Source organism: Nestor notabilis, unplaced genomic scaffold (assembly GCF_000696875.1).
Source record: "Nestor notabilis isolate BGI_N333 unplaced genomic scaffold, ASM69687v1 scaffold1248, whole genome shotgun sequence".
Classification (NCBI taxonomy): Eukaryota; Metazoa; Chordata; class Aves; order Psittaciformes; family Psittacidae; genus Nestor; species Nestor notabilis.
The window spans coordinates 85,854-100,669 of NW_009938537.1; the positions used below are offsets into that span (position 1 = coordinate 85,854).

The window sequence follows — 14,816 nt, forward strand, 5'->3', positions numbered from 1 at the left end:
TGGTTGACTTGCCTGGGTCAGGGCAATCCCAAGCACAACTACAGAATGAATTCAGAGCAGTCCTGAGGAGAAAGACTTGAGGGTGTTGGTGGACAAGAAGCTCAACATGAGCTGGCTTCAGTGTGTGCTCGCAGCCCAGAAACCAACTGTATCCTGGACTGCATCAAAAGAAGCGTGACCAGCAGGTCAAAGGAGGTGATCCTGCCCGTCTACTCTGCTCTTGTGAGACCTCACCTGAGTGCCATGTGCAGTTCTGGTGTCCTCAACCTAAGAAGGATGTGGACCTGTTGGAGTGAATCCAGAGAAGGGCTACAAAGAGATCAGAGGCTGGAGCACCTCTCCTGTGAAGATAGGCTGAGAGAGTTGGACTTATTCAGCCTGAAGAAGAGGAGGCTCCAGGGAGCCTTTATAGCAGCCTTGCAGTACCTAAAGGGAGCCTACAGGAAAGGTGGAGAGGGACTTTTTATAAGAGCAAGTAGATAACCTTTAAGGTCCCTTCAAATCCAAATCATTCTATGATTCTATGAAAATTTGCCTAGCTTATTCTAATGTACAGCGATAAAAGATAAATTATAGGCTCTTCAGCAACTGTATACCTAGGTAACAGGTTTTAGGAAGTATCACAATATAGTTGAATAGTTTTCAAATTGAAGGTATTAAACAGACAAACAGAAACTTGTAGAAACCATAGAATAATTTAATTTGAAGGTGACCTCTGGAAGTCATCTGGTCAACTTCCTCCTCAAAACAGGGTAATGTCATATTTAGATCAGACTGAATATGCAAGATAAAATTTTACATCCCAGGGTTCAAAGCTCTACTTCTGTAACTGTTTTCGGATTTTGCTTTTACGTTAGATCCCAAGTAGAGAGTGATTTTATCAGGAACAGATACCTTGGAGAGTTCCACTGAGATCTATAGTATTTACTTTGCAGTAACATTTTAGGAAAAATTTCAGACACAGATATAATATAAAAACGTTAAAATATTTTAGAAATGAAAACACATATAGCCTCGTACCAATAAACTTGACTTAATTGATAAATGTAAAGCAGATATGTAGAAAAAATTATGTACATTTGATATATCAATATAAATGAAAGTTTATCAGTGTCCCTTATTTTGGGAGCAGTAAATGCCTTCCTAGTCATGTTCACCTACAATGACATGGAGATTACACTGTCTGTGTATTTAAGGAGTCTCCAGCTGACTTTGGTGTTGTTTCGAAACTGTGACAGATGTATATGAAGAATAATCTTGGTCAAATCTCATGTCCTTTATGTGTTGGCATCAATTTAGGCATCCCACTATTGTACTTGAAGTGTGAGAGTCAAAAGATGCTTTAATTAACTGCTAAATATGCTCAATATTCTTTAGAAAAGTGCTAGATTTAATTCCGTTGCAGAAAATTACACATTTCTATGCTACATGTTTTTACTAACCTTGGATTTCTTTTTGGTACCAGGAAGGGGGAGATTTCTCTGCTTTGTGATGTGTACTCTTGTTAACTGTTAACTTGTTAGGTTGATTTGTAGACAGTACCACAGATGAAATTTGACTAAGAACTAAATAAAGAAGTCTGTTACCAAGGTATTCTGAAAGCCCAGCTGAGACTCATTATGGGATTGGGGGCAGAGGAGGGAAGTACTAATTGCTTATCCAATTTTCCTAGCTTTCTTGTAATAGAATCATGTTGTTGTTGTTGGGTTTTTGCCATAGGTAAATAAAAAATTCTATCATTCAGAAAGCTGAGGTTATAAAGTGGTGTGGGTAAAACTTTTTGATATTCAGGAAGACCTTAAAGGAAAGAATCTGTAGCTATAGCATGGTTAACCAATGTTAATGCAGTCATCCATTCCTTCCAGCTACTCAACTCAATGGTGAATTGTTTGGTGCAAGAAAAACATTGTTTTTCATGAAATCCCCCAAAACAAAATTAAATATGAGACGATTAATAATGTATTGTTTTCTCAAAAGAACATAAAATAATTGATCCCAAATGGATCTTTTCCCCTGGTTTTGGTCATTGTATTTCTTCAAGCTTATTGCAGGGAAAAAAATGTGGTCCATTGGTCAAAAGATCCAAGGAAAATGGCTGGAATAAAACACCTTCCATGAAAGGAGTATCTGTTTCCAAAAGAAAGATCTGAAAAATTAATCAAACTAAAGAAAAGGGAAATTTAAAATGGCATGAAGAAAAATGAAAAGAAAAAAAAAAAAGGTTGGGATCCTACTTTGATGGGTTTTTTTTAATGCATAAGAAGAAAGGAGAAATGTCTTTGAAATGACCGGAGAAAGTCCAAATGATTATTGGTTTAGAAAAATATAATCTAAAAGGTGCAAATAAATGAGTTGTTGAGTCTAGAAACAAGAGGAGACATCAAAGCCTTCAAATAGGTGAAAGTGAGTTTCTGTGGGAAAATTAGTTGCTCACCATGTTCACTGAGGTTAACCAGGAAGCAATGGGTTTAAAGTACATCAGGAGAGCTATGGGTCAGAGATAAGGAAAATAATAGATACCTCTGTATGAGAATGAGTGATGAGGTAGTATATGAAATCTTGCTAACTGAAGAGTTTTTAAGAACAGCCTAGATGCATACCTGTTAAGCATAATGCATGTTTTTGTTTGGAGGAAGAAATGAAAAGGATGTTGAGCTTCCTAATCCCATACTGCCTACTTAATATTCCACAAAAATAAAAATTAAAAAAAGGAAGTTGAAACAGACAGGGATTAAGAATACCACCGATAGAAGACTACTGTATTGAGCAGCACATCAGCTATGATTCCAGGCAAAATTAGTTGCTAAATATTTTAAATAATGTTTAAAATAACAGGGCATTTTTCTATAATGCATTTTCTCTTTGTACTTTTGAAACATTTGACATTGGCTGTTTTGAGAAACAGGATATTAATGTAGATGAACTGAATTAATTTTGTGGGATCAGCAGCAGGAGTTCTATATTCATGCCTTTTTCCAAGTGTGGTACAACCTTCTATTGCTCTAACTGACAGCACCCTAAGACTAGGTTGATATGTGCTTTGGTTTTCCTCAGACTTAATTTTATTGAATTCCTTGGGGAGTTCCATGCTCTTTTGTTCGCACGTTTAAAAATTTTGTCCTTCTGAAACCACTTGGGTTCTGAGCTAGCATCATCAGAAGAGGTACCATTTCACTGGTACAGAATGTATTTGGCTTTTTTCTTGAAGGAGAGCAGTTAATGCTTCTTAAAAAAAGTTATCTGTGTTCCCTTACAGAGGAGAGGATGTTTGTAAGTATTTATATTTGGCCATTATAACTCAGGTAATAGTCTGCAGACGGTAACTTAAATAATGTTTCAACAGTAGCAACATATCTTTTGATTTATTTTTTTTTTTTTAATTTAAAGAAATCTAATAAACTGATTTTTCCTTGATCTTCATCTTTAACTTTGGCTAGGATTATTAACTTCCAATAACTGGGAATTTCTAAGATTTTGACTCAGTTGCTTCATGCTATTCCGCTTTGTCTCCTCAGGACTTTGTGTGTACAGTCTAAGGAACGCTGTGAGTCTGTGCTTGGGATCGTAGGTCTGCAGTGGCCAGAAGATACAGACTGCACTCAGTTTCCAGATGAGAACTCAGACAACAAAACTTGTCTAACACCAGATGAAGGTGTAGAAGGTAACTCCTATAAATAAATAGAGTGGGAAATTAAGGATTTAATTAGGTTCCCCAAGCCACGGATTTTTTTTCCATACCTCTTCTTTAAATTACGGTATTTAAACTGTGGAAATTATTCCAAACCAGGTTCCATGGAATTTGGATACTTACAATTTGCAGACAAGAGAAAGTTCTCATAAGAAATCTGTTTGAAGGAGGGATCAAATACCCTCAATCTGTAAAAGTCAGTGTTTGAGATTTGTTATTAACACTACACCTAGTGCTTGCTTGTGTGTATACTTCACTTTTTCACTGATTTAGGTGTTATAATAATGCATTTCTAACTAGGAGGCAGACTCTTGACAATCTTAAAAATCTGAGCCCCATGACAGCTCTGAGAAAGATACTGTAATGTTAGTGTCTTTGCCAGATGTTCTTTGCTGGTTTTTTTCTTTGGGAAAAGTTTTGTAGAATTGTTCCAACCCAGCTAAAGTAGCAACTGACAAATTTTGGGGTTTGCATTCAACCATAATACTAATCATTGTGGGTGAGTGCAAACATGAAACAAAAGAATGAAATTGCCTTAAATGCTTCTAGATATTCTTTGTATGTATGGAGAAGAGAAGCTGTGCAGCTTTTCCTTCTGCAGTTGTCATCAGATGTGAGATCTATGGGCATTCTGACGTGCCTTTTCTGTTTATTTCCAAAATGACAGTAAAATAGCTGGGAAAGTAGTGAGATTGTGTGTAGCACAGTGCCTGCATGTCCTGGGTTCAGCTGTAGCAGTCATTTTTCTCCTTCTTAGTAGCTGGTGCAGTGCTGTTTTTCAACTTTAGTCTGAGAACAATGACATTAACACCGATGTTTTTAGTTTTTGCTAAGTAATGTTACTTAGCAAGTAAACATTAAATAATAAAAAATACCAGCTGCCGGTAACTCGGAACCACGCAGCCACTCGCTCGCTCCCCCCACTTCTTCCTCCCCCCACTCCCGGAGGGATGGGGAGGAGAATCGGAGGAATGTAACTCCCACGAGTTGAGATAACAGCTCTCCAGTAACTAAGGTATAATACAAACCACTACTGCTACCAATAATAATGATAAGAGGAATAACAAGGGAAAAGGACACAACCGCTCACCACCTGCCGACCGATACCCAGCCCGACCCGAGCAGCGATCTGGGCCTTCTGGGTAACTCCCCCCAGTTTCTATACTGGGCATGACGTGCTGTGGTATGGAATACCCCTTTGGCCAGTTTGAGTCAGGTGTCCTGTCTCTGCTTCCTCCCGGCTTCCCCTCCTCCCTGGCAGAGCACGAGACTGAGAAAGTCCTTGGTCAGAGTAAACATTACTGAGCAACAACTAAAAACATCGGTGTTATCAGCGTTGTTCCCAGGCTGAAAGTCAAAACCACAGCACTGCCCCAGCTACTAAGAAGGAGAAAAAATGACTGCTGTAGCTGAACCCAGGACACTTCAATATGCTGATATTGTTCAGTTCTCACTTTTCTTCTCATCACCTACATGATGATGATGGTCTTTCAACAGCCTAAATCTTGCTCAGAGAAAGGAATGGGTAAAAAGCTGCTTGGTCTACAGTTCTTTCAGTTAAGATGTAGTGCTGTGAATCATAAAAAGGAATCATGCGAAGGAATCATGAAAAAATCATGAAAAAACATGAATCATGAATTAATGAATCATGAAAAAACAGTGAAGCATATATAGCAGTCAGTACTATTTCTTCAAGCAAAGTCCGTTTGCACAGATATCACCATGAGGATTTTATAAAGATGTGTAATACCATAGTAATGAAATCCTCTGTTGTGGCACTTTTGAGAGACAAGGAGATAACGTCCCTCCACAGCAGCAAGCTGACTGAAAGGAATTAGCCATCATTACACAGCACTGTGTAGGAAAGGAAAAGTAAGATTGTGGCGCAATTAAAGGAAAATGATGTGATTTAATTTTCTCAGGTATCAAATGCCTTTTAACCTTCCTTCCTGTATTATTAGATCATTTGTCTTTGAAATATAACACAGAATGGTTATATTTTAAATATACTACTGCATATGGGATGAGTTGTGTTCCATTTCTTGAGGCAAATTCTAGTCACGTACAAAAATCTCATTTTAATTAGAGGGACTCTGCCTGGTGAGCTGATTCACTGCTTATTGGTTATTTTAGCACTGAAGTAGATATTTCTGGAAAATAAATAAATAAAAGTAAAAGGAGGTTGGTAGTATTCTTTTAGAAACAGTGTACTTCATTAAGGGGTCTTCCCAGAGGATTTTTGAGTTTACTTACTGCTGGAACTTTATGTTGATTCATTCGGATTCCCACTGGCTACCAGTGTTGGCTAGAAATTCTTCCCTGGAAAGTTTAGAATCTTAACTAAATATTTCTGGAAAAAAAGCCCAACCCCAAACCAAACCAAACCAAAACAGAGGTAATAAAAGAAATCAACTCATGAGAGCAATTAAAATGTTTGTGACTACAAAATGTAAGTGATTTTGCAATTTAAGCTTTAGTTGACAGTTACTACAGTGTGCTGAATTGCTTGACTTCCAGTCCATATTGAATCTAAGAACACTGCTGGACAAGACAGTATGGATTGTCAACTTAATTATTTTCATAATGAATTATTCTTAAATGTCCGCAGTATAGTTCACATGCCTTTTATCATTAGATTGTTATTTTCTAAGGCTCCTGAGTTCATTGATATTTTTGGTAAAATTCTTTATTGAATCATAAAATTTACCCAAGGAACTGCATGGTATGAAATATCTGAGAGATTTTGCAGTAAGGAAAATAAAAAGGAATATATGATGGAGGTTGTACATCAAAGTCAGCGACATGGATATTGTGAAAAAAAGAGTGGGTTTTTCAAAACCATCTAAATAAAGATTTCTCAAAATGGTACTCTATATGGTGAGGCAGAAGCAATGGTTAATTAATTTAGTGTACATTTACAGGTGGTTTTATTAATTCAAATAGCCACACAATTGCCAGTGTGTGTGTATGTATATCTATCGATCGATCGATCTATCTATCTATCTAATTTGTCCTGGGGATCTCTCATACGCATTTCAACACGTCATATTGTCTATTTCTATTTCTGCTTCAGACAAGACCACGATTGTGAGAAAAGTAGCTACAAGATCCATGCCCACAATGAAAACATTGTATGCCAGTTATTTGACAAAGCTTTGAAATTTGACAGAGGGTAGCATGTGAGGCAGAGCTCTGCAAAATATTGCTTCACTCCATACAGAGCGCAATTGTGGAGTCTTGCCTGCTACATGGTTCTAGTTTAGTATTGCACAAACTTTCTATTCCTGTCTTTTACCCTTCTGAAACGGACACAGTGATAAATACGTAAGTACCCATGTGATGATTTAGCTTGCAGTTTATGAACTCTTGTTTCTCCCTGTTTTTTGTCATTGACAGAATGCTCACCCAGTCACTTTAAGTGCCGTTCTGGGAGGTGTGTCCTGGCATCCAGAAGATGTGATGGTCAAGCTGACTGTGAGGATGATAGCGATGAGGATAGCTGTGGTAAATAAATTTGATGAGTTGGATCTTTTAAATGAAGAGTACTTGCAGCACTGGAAGATGAGTTTTATTTGCCCTTCAGTTATTTGACAGTTCAGAGGATAAGCCCTTTTTTCTGTAGGAAAAATTGTTTTTGAAAGTGTGGGGTGGGTTTTTGTGTTTGAGGTTTTTTGTTTGTTTGGGTTTTTTTAAGGCTAGTGGCAGTACAAATACTTTAGCAAGCATTCTTCTTGATTAATGCCAACACAATTTACAGTATTTAATTGTTTTGATTCTGCCGACTGTATTCCAGGTTGTGTGAGTATTCCTTTAGTAATCAAGATAAAAAATGCTGCAGATTTAATTCTTTTGTTATTGTTAGAGGTTCTACTGAACTGAAATGTGGCTTCCTGGCAGATGAAATTTTGAAATCATAAATATAATTTTAAACTTATACACAGTAATGTTCTCATTATTATGTGTTAACAAAATATCTGTGTTGCTGAAGTGGATTCTCTACTGCAAGAGTCAAGAATTTTCAGATTTTCTGTTTTTTTCAGATTGGTCAAGCTCAAGCTGTAGGTACAAGGATAAAGTGGCAACCACGAAGTTTATTCTCCAGGATATTTCTGTGTTTACTTATGGTGGAGATGCTTTTGACTTTTAACTCAAGGAATTGCACTTGAGAATAACAAACAAATCTCCTGGTCACTATTTATCCTTGTATATACTAGCAGGATTGCTTTGAGAAGGAAGTTTACACTATGTTTTTATGTGACTAAGTTGTAGCCCCCATACAGTTCTGCATGCTGGCCTGGCATTCCTAGGGACCAAGAGAATATACATATAAATCACTAAGGATTTAGACAGGAGGTGTGAATATGAGTAAAGGATTGGAAAACATTCCAACAGAGTGCACAACCTGTTGTTTGTTTTATTTTTAAACAGAGAGCAGGTTAAGATGAAAGCACAGTTTATGTGAGTAACAAAACCATGGGGGCAATAAACGACTTTCTACTCAGCTGCACAAAAATAAATCAGATCCAACACCTGAAAGCTGAGGCGAGGCTAAAATTCAAGCTTGACAACTCTATAAAATGCTTAGTTTTTAAAAAAGTATCTTGTTTTTATGATTGGAGTAACCAAGGTGTTCCTTATTACTACGATACAATGTATTCTCAGTATCTGTGAGTTTTCAGATCACACCTGTATTCTGTCTCCTCTTTCTGCCCCATTCCCCTCTCTCTACAAAAATAAAGCAAAAAGGAAAAACAAAAAGCATGCTCATGGAAACAAGATTTAATACTAGGTTATTCCCTTGTTTGGGCTATAAAGGAAAGGTAGAGCTGATGATCACAGTGATCAGAGCTTTTCATCTCTTTACCTTTGAATCAATTGTCTCAATTGTCCTCCCTGCCAAATATTCTTTGTTGCTACCTGTTCTTAACTCCTTAGAACAGTAATTGCTGTGTGTCTTTTAGGATAATTTTATTCTCCTAGACATTAACATATGAAATACTGTTCTAATATATAACATTAATTCTTCATGTGGATCTCTCCCTGTCTCTATAGTCTAGACAGAATGTCACTTGCAATCAGCAGAATTCCTATCAGTTTCTATAAATATAGAGGACTGTATCTGCTAGGCAATTACCGCTGTCAGAGTGACAGTACATTGACCAGGGGTAACATTCTTACCGAAGAACAGAACGTCCTTGAAGAGCTCTAGAAGTAACTGTCTCAGACTCATTCATATTCCACCTGTACAGGGCAAAATCAAAACTTGATGATCTTTCCATGTGTAAATGGCTAGCTCACATTTTATTAGATTTATCCTCTGAAACTGGTTTTATACCATTAAATGTCAGGCAGTATTTAAAGTGAAACCCATGTGTTTGAAGTGCCTTAAATCACAGGCATGGAAAAAACTTCACAGTGTGAGCAGTAATAGGCTGGTAGAGACTAACTACAGCTCTTGGAGGCTTAAGCTACTCTGGCCAAAAATGTAAGGCAGAACAGTCCAAGGGGCTTTATTATTATTGTCTTAATGGCAATAATAATTGCATGGGGTATATATATGCGAATAACAAATGGTAACTTGCTTCATATTTTGAAGAATGAAGGTAAGATCGTATGTGAATCCCTATCTCTTGCCAAAACATATGTTTCAGATGGGGGTAATGTAAATATGGACAAGTTTTTCTACCTCAATTTTCACTTCCATTTCATTGTCATTGAATTAAAAATATGTGGCACAAAAATATTAAGAGAAGAAATATAAATACACCAAGGAGTAGATAGCTTCTACCAAAACCACTGTATTTGAGTACTGAATTCAGTAAATACGGATCTTTTCCTAAGGAATTGTCTGTATATTTATGTTGTACTCAAAGATAAATTTTGGAGAGTCATGGTACACTTCATAGTGTAACACTGTAATGTGTGATGAAGGGGAAAAGTAAACGTGTATTTAATTAATTGCAAAAACAGCTAAAAAATTGCAAAGTTCATAAATTATATATTTTTGAGCTTTTTTATTATGTTTTCATATGAAGTTTGTAACATGACTGACATGCTTTGTTCTTTACCTACAGTAAAGGTTTTGTTTGGTTTCAATTAATTTTTCAGTAATAGTCATTAAAAATTTTGTCAGGAAGGAGACCTGGAAGTGGCGATAGCCAAGGAAGTTCTTTGATCATGTGGGCTTAATTTATTAAAAAAATTAAACTTACTAAATATCAAGGCTATTTATTTCTCTGGGCTGTAGCATTTGTTTACATAGCTTTTTGAATCCAAACAAGATCAAGCACTCCACATATCCAGTTCCAGTATCCACTCCACACATCCAGTATCAAACATGATTAGATTTTCCCAGTAATCATATGAGGTAGTAGTGATTCTCTGGTTCGTGTTTGTAAAGTACTCACTTCTTGGAAACGACGTATCTGTTTAGCAATTGACCTGCTGATGTGCTGCTGTAGTTCCAAGTCCAGGCAAACAGAGGTGCTGCTTCAAATGCAGTCTTGTGAGTTTATACCTCAACTATCTGCATGTGGGGACATCAGGGCTGTCACCTGAATTAGAGCTTGGATTAAAAAGAAAACTGGTATTACCATCTACACAACAAGCCAAACAAGGCAGTCAAACCATCTGTTCTAGTCAGCGGAGCACTTTGTTTTTATGGCTTCCTATAAAACCAGAATGTCGGATGTGTAGGACATTAGCATGTCAAAGCATTTAAACTCATATCACAGTGAAGTGCTTTATTAGTTGATGACAATAAATAGTGAAATAAAACAAGAGAATCCACTTTTCTAAAATGTACCTTGGGCCATTCTTAATTTCCTCTAGCTGACTAACAGGATTTTACTGTCAAACCACTGTGACACAGTTTTGTAAGTATTCCACTTGAAATCAGGTTGGTTAGCAGGATTTTGCAGAGACAATAATGTAGTGTCTTCTCTTCATAATAGTGAACCCTTTTAAAGATTCATACAGCCATTGGGTCTTTCTAATCTTCTCAAACTGGTTTGGTCTCAGATAATGGAATCAGGAAATCTTTTATGGTCAGTAGTTTAAAGAAAACTGTACAGACTTCAGAATTAGAAAAATTTATATATTACTAGTAAATCTACTTTAAGAGTAGCAGTGTATGGGTTTTGAGGTAATTGAGCTAATGCCTTAAACATTACTTATAGAAGTGTGGAGCATAATTATTTTAAAAGCACTGAAGTATTATGAAGTGTTATACAATTTATACCCATTTATCAAGTGTGCACTGTGACAATATTATTTCAATTTCTTTATTAATAACTATTCTTGGTACCTTTTAAATTTATATGAGAAGTGAAAATATTTCGTGTGTTTCAGGATTATTAAGAAAGAAGAAAACAGTGGATTTGATATTCCATGCAAGCTATTCAAAACTGTGCTTCTCTGCCTCTAGGTTGTATAGAAAGGGGTCTTTGGGAGTGTCCTTTGAAGAAGCTGTGCATCAAACACTCTATGATCTGTGACGGTTTCCCAGACTGCCCTGACATGGTGGATGAAAAGAACTGCTGTAAGGGTTTATGCAGTTTGTTAGTCCCATAAAGGACTGATCACATTTTAGGGATCTTTGGGTGCAAAATGAATGAAAGTAAAAAGGTTTTCTACCAACAGAAAGTCTTAGTCATTCCCTCAGTTTCTTTTCAGTTTTTCTATGGCACCAATATATCCCTTTCCTCATCTTGTGTCATCTGTTGTTCGTATCCCTGGATCCTTTGTGTCTCCTTTTTTCTCCGTCTCCCTCCTCTTTCTTGCATCTTTGTGCTTCTTTTCTTTATTCGTTGTAACTTGACTCCTTTTCCCAATTTTTTTCAACTTTGTTTCATGCAAGTGTAGCTGCTCACTGCTTTTTTTCCTTGATTTCCTCTTGAGTTTTGTTCTGATCTGTTGTTCTGTAAATTTTATATGTCTCCCTGCTTTGATTTCTCTTCCACTTGACATTTCTTAGATTCTGTCTCCCCACTTGGCTCCACAGGACAGAATCTTGGCTTCTACAACCCAAACCACGATAAATATCAGAGATAGAAAATTTAGATGGTACACCGATGGTGTGAGCATACTGTCCATGTACACAATATAAGTTATCTTGAAGTGCTGACAGTGTGCGACAGGCCCTCTGATGCCCTGTGGGAGCCGCTCTGTGTTCTGTTTCTGTTATGCAGCTGACCAGTGGGGTGGGAGGAGGTGAAAGACCTGTGTATGGCAGCTGCTTTGCAGGCTCCTACCCTGCCTGCGAAGCTGAGAGTTGAAGCTGCGAGATGTTAGCTTTGCTTTCATGAATATATTAGTGGTACTCTGAATTCTCTTCTTTTGAGGAAACCTGATGTGTGGGAGTGTTCTCAGGACAAGGAACTAGAAGAGACATACTGGGTGATGCTCAGCCGCCATGGCAGAGAAGAGATTCTTGGTAAACTTGGTTGAAAGCTGAAATTTTAGTTCTCTGGGCAGTCCCAGTATTTCAGTGTTTTTGCTGAGACTGTAGGATGTAATTGTATAATTTAAAAAAAGTGGCTTCCAAGTCCCTGGAGTTCTGTTGGCAGGGAAAAGATGGTAGGCATATTTTATGTGCTGTGTGGACCGTATGAGTATATTTGTCAAAACGACTGCCATCCTGCATTTATCCCTAGATGTAACTTAGGTAGAGAAGAGGCAGCTCGCGGAACATTTCTTAATCTGCTTTTTATTGTGAAGGGCATACCATTTGACTTCCTAGCAGTCTGTGTACTGTAAACAAAGGAAGGTGGTATTAAAGTGGTTTGCTCATGATCACACACTAAGATCATGGCAGAGAAAAGATTCTACAAGGGCTTATGTTAAGCTAGTCTGTAATTATCAGGCTGTGTTTCCTCTCTGCTTTTGTGTCAGGCCTTCAATATTCTGACATGGTGGAAGTTTCCCCAGCTGGGGGCTTCCAGCTTTTGAAATGCTTTCTCTGGGAGGCAGAGTTAGAGAGCTTTTTCTAGTTTTGCACACTTTGTTCTAGAGCCAGGCACATCACTGATGTCAGCAGAGGCAACACTGCTTGCTCTTCTCTGTATGGTTTTCACTGCGAAGTATATTTTTTGCACTAGTGTTGCAAATAAATCCTTGGTTTGTATGGCAGTATAGATGCTATAGAAGCTCTTGTGGTTCCTGCACTGGAAAGAGACTCAGGAAATCCCTGTCTAATGCTGCCAACTGGCAACCAACTGGGAACTGGAACATGTTTATCTCTACAGCAGTTTCCCATCTCTAAAGTGGAGATAAAAAAAATTCCGTTGTTTTAAATAGCAAAGGAGGATCCCAAAGTGGATATAGATTTACCATGGATGAAAAGAAATACATATGCATTGCAGTAGAATATTGTATCAAGAACATGAAGAAATAAACAGATTTGGAGCAGTCTCCTCAAAAGCAGGGAACACAGTATTTTCACTTAAAGCTTCTGAGAGGCTTAGACAGTTTTCATGTGACAAGACCACAAGTGAAACAAAGTAATCACAGATCTTGCCATCTCCAGACACTCTTCCTTCCCTTTGAGTTGTGATGCTCTCCGCCATTGCGTGGCAGCAACCACCTTCTGCCTCACTGATCTGTCCTGAATTTTGTTGCAGATCTGTCTGCCTTGCTCCATAAATCTGATCTGTGCCTGCCTTCACCCTCCTTCTCATTCTTTCAGTCTCAGTGTGAACTTCACGTTGATGATTTCTTTTTCAGTGTAAAACATGTTTTTGTCCTTCCAGCATTTTGTGAAGAAAGTGAACTGGAATGTGCCAACCATGAATGTGTGCCACGTGAGCTCTGGTGCGATGGGCAAGCAGACTGCAGTGACAGCTCAGATGAATGGGACTGTGGTAAGTTTCCACCATGGTGCACTCTGCCTGGAAGCAATGTTTGGGTGATGGTAGTACTCGCTGGTGATTTGATTTAGAATACAATAGCAGTGGTGGAGAGATGCTCCCTTAATTACCAGAGGGAGACTGGGTTGAGGTTGGGAAAGCAGGAAAGAAAGTGGGCAAAAGAGAAAGGAAAGGCTCAGTGTGAAGTGTCACCGTGCAAAGATACCAGAAAAGTGACTTAGCAGTGAACTTCTAGAATCCGTAGATGGTGTGTAAAATTGGAAAAGTGCTGTGGATAGAAGAGAGAGTAGAGGAGGACGTTCAGGTGTAGAATTCATCTGGGCAAAACTTCTAAGCCCTGATTCGGTACTTGTGAAAATAACTGTGAAATTCCCACTGATTGGAATGGTGCAAGTTCAGAGCTTATGAGGAGAAAATAGTCCTACTAGGTCCCCTTTGCACTGGCTAAAGACGCGCAGAGTGATGGAACCTGCTATTGCTATCTGTATTTAGATTAGGCCTCATGCTTTTATGCGTTGTTAAAGTGGCACTCTCAAAGTATTATTATTCTTTAAATAAAAATGAAGGTGGATTTAAAAAAAAAATTGCACTGAAAAGAAGCAGGTTGGAAAGTGGCAGTATGTCCTCCTGAGGTTGCACTGAGCTAGCACGTATTTCTGTACGTGACAGTAGTTTATATTACTAAATTTTGAGATGCTTTGTACGTAATTTTAAATATAGGCAAAAGGTGTACTGTGGCTTACAGAAGCAAATATTTTGTATTCATATTAAAGTAGATTTTATAAATATTTTAAAACACGTAACATTGTATGAACATTAAACGACGACAGCATTTAATAAAACCTATAAAACACAGAAGAACTGTTTGGAAATGCATATTTGAAAATGAGTAATTTAGGATTAATATCTACCTTTTTCATGTGGAGAGAAGCAGAGCACCTTCAGCATATCAGAAAAATGTGTAACGACTGGCTATGTTAAGATTGGTACTATTGAAGCAAAAGTCAGAGCAACAGTTTAACTAAAACCAGCATGCAAGTAGGGAAGAAATGTACAACCCAGCCTCTTTTAAGGGATCCTAGAAAGGGAGGGATGTAAACTTCAATTTTGTGTCATTTTAAGAAGCTTTTTGTGTGTAATAAAAACAGGTTGCACACTTTTATGAACAGATTATCAGAGAAGCAATGGTCATGATCTTTCTTGTAAACAGGAGTTGTTTTTTCTTTCTCTAATTACACCCACATATTGTTACAGCATGAATA

At 37.6% G+C, this 14,816-nt stretch overlaps 1 protein-coding gene across 1 annotated transcript in view; it reads left to right on the forward strand.

Moving 5' to 3' along the window:
* The window catches only part of CORIN (corin, serine peptidase), a gene marked incomplete at its 5' end in the record, with an annotated part of 109,747 nt that overhangs the window by 73,976 nt on the left and 20,955 nt on the right, over nt 1-14,816 (forward strand). Inside the window, 4 exons of the mRNA XM_010019355.1 lie at nt 3,516-3,661; nt 7,085-7,192; nt 11,115-11,228; nt 13,438-13,548. Coding sequence (XP_010017657.1) covers nt 3,516-3,661; nt 7,085-7,192; nt 11,115-11,228; nt 13,438-13,548 — 479 coding nt within the window. The remainder of the gene's footprint in view (nt 1-3,515; nt 3,662-7,084; nt 7,193-11,114; nt 11,229-13,437; nt 13,549-14,816) is intronic.